This window comes from Callithrix jacchus, chromosome 8 (genome assembly GCF_049354715.1).
Source record: "Callithrix jacchus isolate 240 chromosome 8, calJac240_pri, whole genome shotgun sequence".
In the NCBI taxonomy this organism is placed as follows: Eukaryota; Metazoa; Chordata; class Mammalia; order Primates; family Cebidae; genus Callithrix; species Callithrix jacchus.
The window spans coordinates 11,227,159-11,243,845 of record NC_133509.1 but is presented as its reverse complement, the minus strand read 5'-3'; the positions used below and the strand labels follow the sequence as shown (position 1 = coordinate 11,243,845).

The following is a 16,687-nucleotide window of genomic DNA, read 5'->3' as shown; positions in this document are numbered from 1 at the left end:
GGTCAGAAGTTCAAGACCAGCCTGGTCAAAATGGTGAAAACTCGTCTCTGCTAAAAATACAAAAATTAGCTGGGCATGGTGGTGCGTGCCTATAATCCCAGCTACTCAGGAGGCTGAGGCAGGAGAATTGCCTGAACCCAGGAGGCGGAGGTTGCGGTGAGCCGAGATCGTGCCATTGCACTCCAGCCTGGGTAACAAGAGCGAAACTCCGTCTCAAAAAAAAAAAAAATTTAATAAAAACAAAACAAAAAAAAATATTAGCCAAGTATGGTGGTGTATGCCTATAGTCCCAGCTACTTGGGAGGGTGAGGTGGGAGAATAGCTTGAGCCAGGGAGGCAGACGTTGCAGTGAGCTGAGTTCTTACCACTGCACTCCAGCCTGGGTTACAGAGTGAGACCTAGTCTCAAAAAAAAAAAAAAAAAAAAATCCAAATTTGGGATGCTCAGCCTATAACTGAAATAATACATATTAAAGTGCTTCAAGTTGGACGTGGCTCATTCCTGTAATCCCAGCACTTTGGAAGGCCAAGGCAAGCAGATCACTTGAGGTCAGGAGTTCAAGATCGGCCTGGCCAACATGGCAAAACCCTGTCTCTATTAAAAATACAAAAGCTAGTTGGGCGTAGTGGCACTCGCTTGTAATCCCAGCTACTCAGGAGGCTGAGGCAGGAGAATCCCTTGAACCCAGGAGGTGGAGGTTCCAGGGAGCTGAGATCTCACCAGTGCACTCCAGTCTGGGCAACAGAGTAAGACTCCGTCTCGAAAAATAAAGGAAGTGGGGGATTCATCAATTCAAAGTCTCCTGAAGAAGAAAGGGTGGTTTTATTATTTATGTTGAGGCTTGGGAATTGGGTTTCTTAGTTATGGTTTCAATTTCACCTTTCATTTACCATATAACCCCAGGCAAGTCTTTTAATTATTATTTACTTCAGATTCCTCATAAGAAAAAAAGTTGTATCACTTTCTTCACATTCTTAAAGCTTTACTGAATAAGAACATTCCTATTTTAAGTTTCATGAAACTCTAGTATGATTATGAAAGGCCTCATGTGAAACCAGCTCAGGTAAGATCAACCCATCAGAATAAAATACTCATTGGTAGGCAGACTAATCTCTGGCTTCAGTGATGATGTCTAAAATGAAACGCTCAAAGGAGAAACGAGAGGACAAAGATTTTCAGGATATTCCCAGGAATTCAGAAGTTCTTTCATCCTTTAGCCTGCCTAAAAAAAATCAGACATTTGCCAAGAATCTGTGAACTCCTTATAATCATGGACATTTTGTATTCCTAACAGCGTGATTGCCAATAGTGGTAATTCTTGGGCCAGTTGTGGGCAATGATGGTAAGGGACTGGGACTTATGGAAAGAAGCAGTCATCATGACTGTCCTTGGATTGCAGGAACTCTAAGCTCTGAGTTCTAGTTCAGCCTGAACTTCCAGTATCAGGATCTGGATAGTGAAACCTACCATCCTCTTCATGGCAGGGTGTAACACTTAGTTTCTGTATTTCCCCAATATTTTTACATTTAGTACTGAAATCATTTCAGTGTTAAACCACATCCTCAATCATAATGCCTAAAAGAAAATCAAATGCATGAGCAGCAGATGGGCAAGACGTTAAAAGGGGAAAAGTATTTGTCATCAATTTATATAACTCATAGGAATTTTCACATGCTTTGCAACATATATAGGGTGCATGAGTTTATAGAACATGTTGTTAAATTTTAAAAATTTTCATCTCTTTGAGTATTCAACCTATATAAAACAAACACATAACCAAGTTATACCCTATTGAATATTGCTGTTTTCTAAATATTTCAATTTCTTTTTTTTTTTTTTGAGACAGAGTCTCACTCTATCACCCAGGCTGGAGTGCAATGGCATGGTCTCAGCTCACTGCAACCTCCGCCTCCCAGGTTCAAGCGATTCTCCTGCCTCAGCCTCCCAAGTAGCTGGGACTACAGGTGCATGCCACCACACCCAGCTAATTTTTGTATTTTTAGTAGAGATGGGGTTTTACTATGTTGGCTAGGCTGGTCTTGAGCTCCTGACCTCATGATCTGCCCACCTCGGCCTCCCAAAGTGCTGGGATTATAGGCGTCAGCCACCATGCCCAGCCAATTATTTCAATTATAGGAGACACAATTACCTTAAGATCAAGCAAACTCAAATTTACACTTCCAAAAACAAAATATACACCTTTAATTTTAAGCATTTATACATATATATATATATTTATATGATATAACAGGTAAATGTGTAATATTCTAAAGGTTTATTTGCAAGTCTTAAGTTTGGAACCTGAAGCTGGACATAGTAGTGTATGTCTGTAGTTCCAGCTACTTGGGAGGCTGAGGCAGGAGGATCTCTTGAGCCCAGAGTTCAAGGCAAACCTAGGCAACATAGTGAGACCCCCATCTCAAAACTAAAAGTTTGGAACTTCGAATGCATTTGTCATAGAATTAATCTGTAAAGGGGGGCTAGGTTCCTAAGTCATCCCACAAAAAGAACATGTAAGCCATAGTGTTATAAGTAAAGCAGAATGTTAATTATTTTATTTATTTAGAGACAGGATCTCACTCTGACATCCAGGTTGGAGTACAGTATTGCAATCATAGCCCATTGCAGCCTTGAACTCCTGGGCTCAAGCAATATTTCTGCCTCAGCCTCGCAAGTAGCTGACACTCTAGGCACTCACCACCACACTGGGATTTTTTTTTTTTTTTTTTTTTTTTTTTGGTAGAGACAGAGTCTCTCTCTGTTACTCAGGCTGGTCTCAAACTTCCGGCTTCAAGTGATCCTCCTGCCTCATCTTCCCAAAGTCTTGGGATTACAGACATGAGCCACTGTGCCTGACCAAGTATTAATATTATTAATGCTATTAAACTTAATCACTTCATGTAATAATATATCTAGGGGAAAATGTGATAAGCATTCCAAATTAAGAGGCAAGTATGTATTTTCCCCACTGTAATTGGGCTTAAAGACTTTTCTGGCTTAAACTACTAGAGGTATGCCCTAGGACCTAAGGGAAAAGAGTTATGGCAGAGTAGAAGGTTTTTAGAGAGGCCAAGGTGGGTGATCACCTGACTCAGGAGTTCAAGACCAGCCTGGGCAACATGGCAAGATCCTCTCTCTACCAAAAATACAAGAAATTACCCAAGCATGGTGGTATGTGCCTGTGGTCCCAGCTACTTGGGAGGATGAGGTGGGAGGATCACCTGAGCCTGGGAGGGTTGCAGTGAGCCAAGACTGTGCCACTGTACTCCAACCTGGATGAAAGAGTGAGATCCCATCTAAAAAAAAAAAAAAATCCCAGCCTGACCAATATGGTGAAACCCCACCTCTACTAAAAAAATACAAAAATTAGTCAGGCTTGGTGGCATGTGCCTGTAATCCCAGCTACATGGGAGTCTGAGGCAGTAGAATTGTTTAAAACTGGGAGGTGGAGGTTGCAGTGAGCTGAGATCCCACCACTGCACTCTAGCCTGGGCAACAGAGTAAGACTCTGTCTCAAAAAAACAATTCACTTCCTTTTGCTTCTGACCAATGTTTAACCTTGTCTAGTCCACCATTAACTAACAGAAACAATAGGAAAAAGATAGGAAGTTATTAAAGCTTTCTCCTAAGAACATCACTCCCCTCCCCATCATGAAAGCTTACCGAGAAAAATAAAGGCCCTATAGGTCCTGAAGTTGTAGAGAAATTACTAATGTAAAACATTCCAGAGAAATATCTAAACTCTACACAGAATATTTTCTCACAGGAGTTTAAGCTGCAGATGAAAACCAAACTAGGGAAAGAAGCTACAAAAAGGAAAGTGGGAATAAAGATCAAGTAAGAGTGGGTCTGAAAGAGAGAATCTACTATCACCTACCACCAGTGTTGCCTCCAGTGCCTAGAGAAAGGTGAGAATGAAATGAAAGAGGAAGGGGTAGACTGCCACAATCAAAACTGACAGAGGGCAAAAGGGAGATCTAAATACTAAACAGGGTGAGGTGCCATGGCTTTTACCTGTAATCCTAACACTTTGGGAGGCCAAGACAGGAGGATCGCTTGAGACCAGGATGGGCAACATAGTGAGACCTCATCTCTACCAAAAATTTAAGAATTAGCTGGGTATGGTGGCACATACCTGTAGTCCCAGCTACTTGGGGGGCTAAGACGGGAGGATCACTTTACCCCAGGAGGTGGAGGCTGCAGTGAGCCATAATTGTACCACTGTACTCCAGGCTGGGTGACAGGCCAAGGCCCTATCTCATAAATAAATAAATCCTTAGTAGTGGAGAAAAGGATTTCCAGGGCCACTGGGCCACCAACTGGAGTACCATCTGAAGTAAATAACTTGTGTCAGTTAAGGGCAACTTGGTTCAGATCTTCCAATGTGTAGGAATCTTACGATTTTATCAATCAAGATGTTGTCTGAATTTTGCAGGAAATATACATTAATATAAATTCCTACTCCAAGCATTTCATTTTGTGATTGAAAGTAGTGTTATTTAAAAGTGTAGCCAGCTGGCCAACAGCATCAGTATCACCTGAGAGCAGGATGGAGGCACCTGTGTTTTAACAGCTTGCTAGGTGATTTTTATTTACATTTTAGTTTTTTTTTTTTTTTGAGACAGAGTTTCGCTCTTGTTACCCAGGCTGGAGTGCAATGGCGTGATCTCAGCTCACCGCAACCTCCACCTCCTGGGTTCAGGCAATTCTCCTGCCTCAGCCTCCTGAGTAGCTGGGATTACAGGCCTGTGCCACCATGCCCAGCTAATTTTTTTTTGTATTTTTAGTAGAGACGGAGTTTCACCATGTTGACCAGGATGGTCTCGATCTCTTGACCTCGTAATCCACCCGCCTCGGCCTCCCAAAGTGCTGGGATTACAGGCGTGAGCCACCGCGCCAGGCCCTACATTATAGTTTGAGAAGTACTTCTCTAGGGCATAGATTTATAAAATGGCTAGTTGGTCCCCAAGGTACTGGATGAGGTAGAGTTGTGCACAAGTGAGGACAAAGCATGCCCTAGAATCACGCAATTCACACAATGGGAAAGCAGTGACAGAGAGGCACAAAATAGTAAATGATGTGAGCAAATGTGAGAGTTGTCAATGTTGCTTATCTAAGGATATTAGGCAAGAAGGACACCACTATATGTGTTTTGGGACTGCTTTGAAATAGAAGAGGCTGCTCTAGGACAGAGGAAGAAAGATGGGTCCCAGCTACTCAGGAGGCTGATGTGGGAGGATTAGACCTGGGAGGCTCAGGCTTCGATGAGCCATGATTATGCCACTGTTCCAGCCTGGGTGACAGAGCGAGACCCTGTCTCAATCAATTAACTAATAAAAATTTTTAAAAAGAATAAAAAGTGGCCGGATGCGGTGGCTCACGCCTGTAATCCCAGCACTTTGGGAGGCCGAGGTGGGTGGATCACGAGGTCAACAGATCAAGACCATCCTGGTCAACATGGTGAAACCCCATCTCTACTAAAAATACAAAAAATTAGCTGGGCATGGCGGCGCATGCCTGTAATCCCAGCTACTCAGGAGGCTGAGGCAGGAGAATTGCCTGAACCCAGGAGGCAGAGGTTGCGGTGAGCCGAGATCGCGCCAGTGCACTCAAGCCTGGGTAAACAAGAGCAAAACTGCGTCTCAAAAAAAAAAAGAATAAAAAGCAAGAGAGCCACATCTGTACTCTAAGAACCAATAATGAAGGGAAATATGGGAAGTGGTACCTCTAAAATAGATGCTAAATAATAAATATTTAAAATGTTAAGTTTTATTTTATTTTATTTTTTTAAATAGAGTTTCGCTCTTTTTGCCCAGGCTGGAGTGCAGTGGTGTAATCCTGGCTCACTGCAACCTCCAACTCCTGGGTTCAAGTGATTCTCCTGCCTCAGCTGCCTGAGTAGGTAGGATTACCGGTGCCCACCACCATGTCTGGCTAATTCTTTTTTTTTTAGTAGAGACAGGAGTTTCACCATGTTGGCCAGGCTGGTCTCAAACTCCTGACCTCAGATGATCACCCACCTCGGCCTCCCAAAATTATGCGATTACAGGGGTGAGCTACCACGCCCAGCCCTTATTCTTGGGTTGAATACTAAACAATGGATAAACAGATAAATGATGGTGTTGCCAGTGCACTGCCTTATTCCTTCCTTTAATAAGCACAGTGGGGAAAACATACTCTTTTGGCTGACAAACAGCATTTTAATCTAATAGGGTCTGAAATAGAAGTTTAGAATGACTTACTATGCCAGTAATTGTGGATCAAGGTATACTCTGAAGAGGCTTTATTGCAGTTAACCTAACATAAAGTTATAGATAAGTACAATTGTATTAAGCCTCCAGCACTAGGGACACACAGAACAAAGTAAAAGAGAAGATTATAAAAATTAAGACAAGTGAAATGCAAGGCAAAAAAAAAGAAAAGAAAATTAGACCATCAAAGATCGTGACTTACAGGCTGGTCCAAAGTGGGTCAGTTACAGATCCAACTCCTGGTTCTACTTTCTTCCCCCCTTCTCACTATTGCACTTGACTATCTTAAAGAAAAAAAAAAACATCATGACTTACAGATTTTTGGATTTCCTTTAACAGGAAACTTCACAACCATTTCCTGAGGATTTTTGCAGATGAAAACAAATGGAGAATCAGATTCTTGACTGACGTCTGGAAACTGTGAAATATAAAGATAAAAAGTTCAGGCTGGTTGGGACAAATTTTGAATTTAAGGAGATCAGAGGATGCCCCAGATTTCACCTCAACAGTCTAATGATAGTACTCTTCATTTCACAGGTAAAGACGATTATGCTCAGCAAGCAAGAACAAACCTTCACCTTTCTACAGTCGTTCGTACAGCAATATACAGTCTATTGCCTGCCATCTCTGATTTCCTAGAGTGGAAACAACTTCATTTAAAAAAAAAGGATACCTGAAATCCTCCCAGGAGAATCAGAACTGACTGCTCTTTTAACAGAAACAACCAAGAGTGAGGAGATTCGAAGATCTCCTTGGGGAGCGTCAGGTACCCCCTAGGTTCAACTCAAGTGAAGCACTGGAAGATTTAAGAAAAATAAAACATCCGTGGAAATTTGCCAGAAACAGTACATACAGCCCTTCTCTCGCTAAAGGGAAGGAAGATGATTCATTCTGAAAGGTATGAACATGCAAAAGCTGTTTTGCTGGATGCTTTCCAGATCTACTTCGGGTGAAAAGGTAACTGGTAGAGCAATTCTGAAAATTATTTAGAAACCTTCTTTGGATTTTTTATCATAAAACAAATCTGTGAATAGTTAGGAGTTTTGTTTTTGGTTTTTTTTTTCTGTAAAAACAGACACAGAACCTAGAGTAACACTACGCTGGCTACACAATCACAGTTTAAGAGCAATTGAGGGCTAGTAATGGCTAACTGAGCTGGAATTTCATTATTTCCTATCTTACTATGTCCTGCATTTAGCATGTTCAACAAATATGACTCATAGGCTTCTGGGTCAAACTTCATTGCCAGAGGAGCCTTTCTCCTAGTAACTACCATCAAAAGTATGAAATTACCTGTATTTTCAACCCTTATTTGATTGCTAAGATATGCCTTAAGTCTAAGCCACTAAAAGTTTTATTTTAAAAGGAAATTCAAATTTCTCTGTAACTAGAAGAATGATTAAACTTCTTTATTAACCACTCTTGTCCTACGTGATAAATCATGCTGTGGGGAAAACAGAAGGGATTTTTAGCAGCTTCTGGTCCTGCCCACACACTATGGCTTTCCCTGTGGAAGAGGTGTGACATGTACTTTGTTTTTGATTTGTTTTTTCAGAGATGGGGTCTCGCTATGTTGCCCAGGTTGGTCTCAAACTCCTGGACCCAAGTGATTCTCCTGCCTCAACTTCCCAAAGTTCTGGGATTATAGGAGAGAGCCACCACACCCAGCCTATAAAACAAACTTAATAGTATCAGCCACAATCATTAATAGGCAGGGTCAAAATGTTCATGGTAAAAAGTAAGGTTAAGGATATAAGGGTAAAGCCTATTTTTTCTTATCCCTTTTATCTTCAGAAGCCAAAGAAAAGCAGGGCCCAGCTGTTACTGCTGGGTATTAGAAGGAAATAAGCTCTGCACAAGATCCATGCTGAGGTGCTTAGGCACAAATAAAACCAGGGGCTGCCGTCAATATATCTAAACCTAATTCTACAGAGGCCACAGCAGCAACAGTTATAATTACCATCTCTTTAACTTTCCTATTTTTCCTTCTCTGGCTTAGAGACCCCTGAGACAAAGGACAATCACAGCTCTGCTATTCTAACACCACAAACCATTTCAACCAATCTCTCCTCTTTCTTCCATATCAATAATTTCTGCCTCTCTACTGGATCAATTCTATTAACACACAAACATTCTGCAATGTCTGGTATGAAATAAAATCTCTTATCCAGATCCCACATCCTCCTCCAGCTACTAATCATTTCTCACATTCCCATTACAACAAAATTCATCAAAAGATTATCTGTACTCCCTACCTTTAATTCCTCTCCTCCTTTTTTTTTGAATTTCACTATCAATAGGCTTCCACTCTCATCATTCGATCAAAATTACTCTTGTAAAGGTCACTGTTAGCTTCCATGGTGCTAAATCAAGCGGTGTATTCTCAGTTTTCATCTTAATTGATCTATCTATAGTAGTACTTGATACAATTCTTCGATTTTTTTTTTTTTTCGTCATTCTTGCCATCCAGAGATAGAATACTTCTCTCTGGCTTAGGGGTGGTGGTTCACACCTCTAATTCCAGCACTTTGGGAGGCCCAGGCAGGAGGATTGCTTGAGCCCAGAAGTTTGGGATCTCCCTGGGCAACATGGCAAGACCCCATCTCTACAAAAAATAAACATTAAAAAAATTAGCTGGCAGGCGCAGTGGCTCACACTTGCAATCCCAGCACTTTGGGAGGCTGAGGCGGGCAGATTACCTGAGGTCAGGAGTTCAAGACCAGCCTGGCTAACATGGTGAAACCCCATCTCTACTAAAAATACAAAAATAAGCTGGGTGTGGTGGTGGATGTCTGTAATTCCAGCTACTTGGGAGGATGAGGCAAGAGAATCGCTTGAAGCCAGGAGGTGGAGGTTACAGTGAACAGAGATCACACCATTGCACTCCATCCTGGGCAACAAGAGTGAAACTTTTTCAAAAAAAAAAAAACGAAAAAAATTAGCCAAGCATGGTGGCAGACACTGTAGCCTGGGCAACAGAGTGAGAACCTGTCTCAAAAAAACACAAAAGTACATCCAATATCTCACCATTTCTTTTTTCTTTGAGACGGAGTTTTGCTGTTGTTACCCAGACTGGAGTACAATGGCACGATCTCAGCTCACTGCAACCTCTGCCTTCTGGGTTCAAGCAATTCTCCTGCCTCAGCCTCCCAAGTAGCTGGGACTACAGGTGTGCACCACCATGCCCAGCTAATTTTTTTTGTATTTTTAGTAGAAACGGGATTTCCCCTTGTTGACCAGGATGGTCTCGATCTCTTGACCTCGTGATCCGCCCGCCTCGGCCTCCCAAAGTGCTGGGATTATAGGTGTCAGCCACCTCGCCCGGCCATCTCACCATTTCTTAAGACTTCAATGGCTACTTCCCTGGTCCAGGCCATCATAGTGTCTCCTGGGTTTCTGCAATAACCTCCTATGTGGTCTGTTTCTGCCTTTAACTTCCTTCTTGGTCTATTCTCAACATAGCCGCCAGAACTATATATTTATATAGTTACTTACCATGACCTCCAAGTCCCTAGACAATCTGCCCACCACCCCATCCCATCCATTTCCTCTCTAATACCTACCTTCTCTTATATCTCTCCTTCACTTTCACTCCACTCTTGCCACACTGGCTTCCTTGTTGTTCCTGCCTCAGGTTTTCTGTACCTGCCTTTTCCCTCTTCCTGGAATGCTTTTCACTCTAGATATTTCCATGGCTTCCTTCCTTTCTTCCTTCAGAACTTTGTTCAAATGTCAACTTTTAGTGAATGTTCTCAAATCAGAGCACCAAATTCCCCCACAAACATGGCACTCTTAACCTACCTCTCCAACCTTATCTTACCATCATTTGATACAATATAATATACTTATTTAAAATTTTTACTTGGTCTCACTTTACTAGGATGAAAGCTCCATGAGGACATGGATTTTTGTTTTGTCTACTCATCAGCATCTAGGACCATGCCTGGTTCATAGTAGGCAACCAATAAATATTTGTTGAACAAAAAAGCAATGAATTTACCAACTTGTACATTAAAGTTATTTTATTGATGCTACATACACACATGCTGGGAACTGGACACTCTTAGAACTGTAACTCTAAGTAAAAGTAGATACTACTCTTGCCTGGGCATGGTGGCTCATGCCTGTAATCATACCACTTTGGGAAGCCACAGTGGACAGATCACCTGAGGTCAGGAGTTCAAGACCAGCCTGACAAACGTGGCAAAACCTCGTCTCTACTAAAAATACAAAAATTAGCCGGGCATGGTGGCGTGCACTTGTTTTCCCAGCTACTGGGGAAGCTAAGGCAGAAGAATCACTTGAACCCTATAGGTGGAGGCTGCAGTGAGCTAAGATCATGCCACTGTACCACCTTGGGTGACAGAGTGAGGCGCCATCTCAGAAAAAAAAAAAGTGTTATACCTAAGCTTATGTCTTGGCAAGTGGTCAGTATGGCTCTATGTTTAAGAAAAACCACCCTGACATGCATTAACAGAGTAAGCAAATGTTAAATAGTGGGAAAAACCGGGAAAGTGGTGTACAAATGAAATAATAATAGGTTCTTCGGACCCATCATGCCTCACAATAGAGACAAACATCAAAATCAACTTTCCTAGCTGAATCTCAAATTAAAGTTTCAGGTGAATATCCCTTTTCCTACTACTAGCACTGAACTTCAGGGGGCTTACAAGAAACGGAGGCAAAAAGCAAAGTGGCCTACAAGGAATAAAGTAAAGCCTATGCACTGGAAGAAGAGATTATTTTTCATTATCAAATGCATTAAAACAAAGTTAGCTTGGCAGAGCCTCAGTACCTACAAAAAAAACCATAATCCCCACAACCAGGGGTGGACACTAAAGATCATATTATATACTAACAAGCCACTATATACTTACATTGTATCCTAACAAGTAAGGGATATTTGGTCTAAAAGTCAGAAAACTAAAATGCAGCTTACCCAGAGAATAAGAGAAGGGAGATGAAGAATGTGGATAAGCTCTGGATGTCACATTTTATATTTATTATTAATTAATTATTATTACTATTATTGAGATGGAGTCTTATTTTGTCACCCAGGCTGGAGTGCAACGGCACAATCTTGGCTCACTGCAACCTCTGCCTATTGGGTTCAAGTGATTCTTCTGCCTCAGCCTCCCAAGTAGCCGGGACTACAGCCACGCACCACCACGCCCAGGTAATTTTCATATTTTTAGTAGAGACGATGTTTCACCATTGGTCAGGCTGGTCTTGAACTCCTGACCTCATGATCCCCCCGCTTCGGCTTCCTAAAGTGCTGGGATTACAGACATGAGCCACCGTGCCCAACAATTAATTATTATTTTGAGATAGGTTCTCACTCTGTTGTCCAGGCTAGAGTGCACTGGTGTGAGCACAGCTCACTATAGTCTGGACCTTCTGGGCTGAAGTGATCCTCCCAACTCAGCCTCCCAAGTAGCTGGACCTACAGATGTACACCACCACACCCAACTAATTGTTTTTTAAGACAAGGTCTCACTTTGTCACCCAGACTGGAGTGCAGTGGTGTGTTCATAGCTCACTACAGCCTTGACCTGCAGGGTTCAAGCCACCCCATCTCAGCCTCCTCAGTACTGGAGACCACAGGCGCACACCACCAGACCTGGCTAATATTGTGTATTTTTTGTAGAGATGGGGGTCTCACTATGTTGCCCAGGCCGGTTTGGAACTCCTGGGCTCAAGCAATCCTCTTGCCTTGGCCTCCCAAAGTGCTGGGATTACAGGTATGAGCCACCACCTTTGACTGCACATCTAGTTTAGAAATGATGCTAGATTAAGGGTTATTGACACAACACAATAAACAGATTAGGGAATTTGGGTTCTAAAATCAAACGCCTAACCAAACTTGGTAAAACACTCCAGGAAGTTGCTGTTATTCTTGCCAACGAAATCTCCTATTCACCAGGTTTCTAGCCTCAGAAGTAGGGGAGGTGGGCCTGCTCTTCATGCTTCATAAATTTCATACCTGTCTAACATAACAGGTAATTAACTTCTAAACAGCTATTTTCTTCTCCTCTCCAGAGAGAAATTGTTCACCAGTTATCTAAAAAACATTTCTTTTAGGCCTGGTGCAGTGGCTCAGGCCTGTAATCCCAGTACTTTGGGAAGCTGAGGCAGGCAGAATGCTTGAACCAGGAGTTCAAGACCAGCCTGGACAAAATGATGAGACCTCATCTCAATTAAAAAAAATTTATAAGCTGGAAGCGGTGCCTCACATCTGTAATCACAGCACTTTGGGAGGCCAAGGCGGGCAGATCATGAGGTAAGGAGATCAAGACCATTCTGCCTAATATGGTGAAACCCTGTCTCTACTAAAAATACAAAAAATTAGCCGGGCGTGGTGGCACGAGCCTGTAGTCCCAGTTACTTGGGAGGCTGAGGCAGGAGAATTGCTTGAACCCAGGAGGTGGAGGTTGCAGTGAGCTGAGATTGAGCCACTAGACTCCACCCTGGGCGACAGAGCCAGGCTGTGTCTCAAAAAAACATAAATTATATGTTTTTTTATACACACACACACACACACACACACACGCACACACATATATAATTTATTTTGCCATTTTCATGAGAGAAAAAATTGGTTAGCAGTTTTTAAAAAAAACATTTTTTATTATTTTTTTTAAATAAAGATGGGGTTTCACCATGATGGCCAGGCTGGTCTTGAACTCCTGACCTCAGGTGATCCACCCACCTCGGCCTCCCAAAGTGCTAGGATTACAGGCGTGAGCCACTGCGCCTGGCCTGGTTAGCAGTTTTTGTCAACCACCACTGATTTAGTGGCAAATGGGCATTTTCACCAAATCTGTAAGCCTCCACTTCATTCTTATTCATTCTTGTCCTGAAATGATCAATCATTCCTAAACTATGTCACTCTTCACAACAAATTCCCAGATGATCAATCTTATACCTGTTTCCAGGTCTAAGATTTATAAGTTGGCCAGGCGCAGTGGCTCACACCTATAATCCTAACACTTTGGGAGGCCGAGACAGGTGGAATGCTTGAGGCCAGGTGTTCAAAACCAGCCTGGCCAATGTGGTGAAACCTGTCTCTACTAATAACACAAAAAATTAGCTAGGCATGGTGACGGGCACTTGTAATCTCAGCTATTTGGAAGGGTCAGGCAGGAGGATCCCTTGAACTCGGGAGGTGGAGGTTGCAGTGAACGGAGATCACATCACTGCACTCCAGCCTGGGTGACCAAGCAAGACGCCATCTCTAAAAAAAAAAGGCCACGTGCTGTGGCTCACACCTGTAATCCCAGCTCTTAGGGACACAGAGGCGGGAGGATAGCTTGAGCCCAGGAGTTCGAGACCTGCCTGGGCAATATAGTGAGACCCCGTTCTCCACAAAAAGGAAAAAAAACAAAAAGACAAAAAAAATAAAGGATTTATAAGTTGTTAGTTGGAGAACTACAGCAAACAATAATAGGGGATCCATTAACAAAGAACATATATTTGCTGTAGGCTTTCTTGGTTTGAATTTTGAGGAACAGACAGAACATGAAATCAGGATCTGAAATCTCGTTAGCTGAAAACCAACTGTAAGAAGACTGAGGTGATAATATGCAGAAAGATAGAATGAAATGAGTTTGATAAAGACATGCAAGAACAACAGACCCAAAGAAGAGTATCTCGCAAGTAACTGTGCTCTCTGATAAACAGTTCTCATTTATATTTTACTTCAAAGCAATTCAAGATGTCACAGGATAACTAGCACCCCAGGCCCCCACTATACTAGAAGACAAAAGTTTTCTCACTTCAGGGTAACATACTGATCCTAACTGACCAGATGAAAACTGTATATTTGACTAGGGTTGAATAAAGATTATACCAGTTGGCCCACAAAGTGGGAGAGTTGAACTCCCATATACCAGCAACCCAATTCTAGTCAGATGCCTAGCATCTAAGACAGGGGCTTCCAGCTCAGTGCTAGAGACAACCCATATATGCAACAGGTGAAAGAAGTAAGTGATAAGACATATGCAAACTTAAGGACCTTCTAGCCAGCAGCCACACAGCACTGGTCTCCTGGTCTCACTGTATCACAGTAACATTTCCACTGTGGTTTTCTGTGCCCCATGGAATCATATGCTAGAACCTCCACACATAAAATAAGTCAAGCAAGCATATTTTCTCTAAAATTAACCTCCCAGCTTTTCTGGCATGATTCTTCAAGACCTAACTGGGAAGTCACCCATTCATGACAATAATTTCTGGTCTTAATTTTAATATACTAGATTTTTTTTTTTTGAGATGGAATTTCACTGTTGTTACCCAGACTGGAGTGCAATGGCGCCATCTCGGCTCACCGCAACCTCCACCTCCTGGGTTCAGGCAATTCTCCTGCCTCAGCCTCCTGAGTAGCTGGGACTACAGGCATGCACCACCATGGCCAGCTAATTTTTTGTATTTTTAGTAGAGACGGGGTTTCACCATGTTGACCAGGATGGTCTCCATCTCTTGACCTCATGATCCACTGGCCTTGGCCTCCCAAAGTGCTGGGATTACAGGCATGAGCCACGGTGCCTGGCCCAGAACTACATATTAACATATAAATAACAAGGAAAAAAAGCAACAGTATAAGTATGAACACAGCCCAAAGAATTCTGTTAGAAAGGAAATGGGCTGGGGTCAGGGAAGACTTCAGAGAGTAAGTGAGGAAGAGTAAGACTTCTGAGATTTTTTTTTTTTAGACAGTCTTTTTTTTTTTTGAGATGGAGTTTCGCTCTTGTTACCCAGGCTGAAGTGCAATGGCGCAATCTCGGCTCACTGCAATCTCCCCCTCCTGGGTTCAGGCAATTCTCCTGCCTCAGTCTCCTGAGTAGCTGGAATTACAGGCACGCGCCACCATGCCCAGCTAATTTTTTGTATTTTTAGTAGAGACGGGGTTTCACCATGTTGACCAGGATGGTCTCGATCTCTTGACCTTGTGATCCACCCGCCTCAGCCTCCCAAAGTGCTGGGATTACAGGCGTGAGCCACCGCGCCCGGCCTTTTTAGACAGTCTTGCTCTGTCGCTCAGGCTGGAGTGCAGTGGTGTGATCTTGGCTCACCTCAACCTCCACCTCCTGGGTTGAAGCGATCCTCCTGCCTCAGCCTCCCAGGTAGCTGGGATTATAGGCGCCCACCACCACACCAAGCAATTTTTGTATTTTTAGTAGAGACGGGGTTCATCATGTTGGTCAGGTTGGTCTCAAACTCAGGTGATCTGCCCACCTCGGCCTTCCAAAGTGTTGGCATTACAGGCGTGAGCCATAGCGCCTGGCTTGAGTTGTTTCAAAGGATAAGCAGGAGCGGTCCTAGTGAATAAGGGCATGGTGACATGAAGCAGAATGGTTTACTGAACAAAATATCAATTTCACTTTCTTTAGGACTTGTCTTTTTTTTTTCAATCTACCATCACGGTATTCCACGTGGCATTGCTTCTACAGGACTTGTCTTTTTTTCTTTTTAAGAAGCTTCTTTAACACTCCCTCTCATCCTACTTCCAGCCACGCAAAAGTTAGGATTTAGGTCCCATCTTTGGTGCATTCCACTATTCATATAATAATTATTATGGTTGGGTTTTCTTTTTTTTTTTTTTGAGACAGAGTTCGCTCTCGTTACCCAGGCTGGAGTGCAATGGCGCGATCTCGGCTCACTGCAACCTCCGCCTCCTGGGTTCAAGCAATTCTCCTGCCTCAGCCTCCTGAGTAGCTGGGATTACAGGTACGCGCCACTATGCCCAGCTAATTTTTTGTATTTTTGGTAGAGACGGGGTTTCACCATATTGATCAGGATGGTCTCGATCTCTTGACCTAGTGATCCACCTGCCTTGGCCTCCCAAAGTGCTGGGATTACAGGCTTGAGCCACCGCGCCCGGCTGGTTGGGTTTTCTTGTCTCAGTTTCATCTAGTATACCGAAAGATCTAGGGGGAATGGAATACTGTTGTTAAAACTCTGGATTCTTAGTATTTAACACAGTGCCTGACACATGACAGATAGTCCATAAATATTTAATGAATGTATGATTATATAATATTATGAGCAATAATATATATATATATATATATTTTTTTTTTTGAGACAGAGTTTCGCTCTTGTTACCCAGGCTGGAGTGCAATGGCGCGATCTCGGCTCACGGCAACCTACACCTCCTGGGTTCAGGCAATTCTCCTGCCTCAGGCTCCTGAGTAAATGGGATTATAGGGATCCACTACCGTGCCCAGCTAATTTTTTGTATTTTTAGTAAAGACGGGGTTTCACCATGTTGACCAGGATGGTCTCGATCTCTTGACCTCGTGATCTACCCGCCTTGGCCTCCCAAAGTGCTGGGATTACAGGCTGAGCCACTGTGCCCGCCCAATAATATCTTTTTTATTTTGAGGTGAGGTCTTGCTCTGTCACTGAGGCTGGAGTGCAGTGGTGCAATCTGCTCA

General features: G+C 42.9%; 1 protein-coding gene across 6 annotated transcripts in view; it reads right to left on the bottom strand.

Annotated features, from left to right (window-relative positions):
• Positions 1-16,687, bottom strand: part of TRIP4 (thyroid hormone receptor interactor 4) — a 75,010-nt gene that overhangs the window by 3,720 nt on the left and 54,603 nt on the right. For 4 of the 6 annotated variants that reach the window (XR_004729520.3, XM_054240453.2, XM_078333334.1 and 1 more), the window contains exon 12: positions 6,567-6,669. Coding sequence is in view for 4 of the 6 variants with exons in the window: in XM_054240453.2 (XP_054096428.1) it covers positions 6,567-6,669 (103 nt within the window). In the remaining 2 variants the exon portion in view is untranslated. Of the gene's footprint in view, positions 1-6,453; positions 6,536-6,566; positions 6,670-16,687 lie in introns of all 6 variants that reach the window. The other 2 variants (XR_008474661.2, XM_035258823.3) reach the window with 1 other exon arrangement.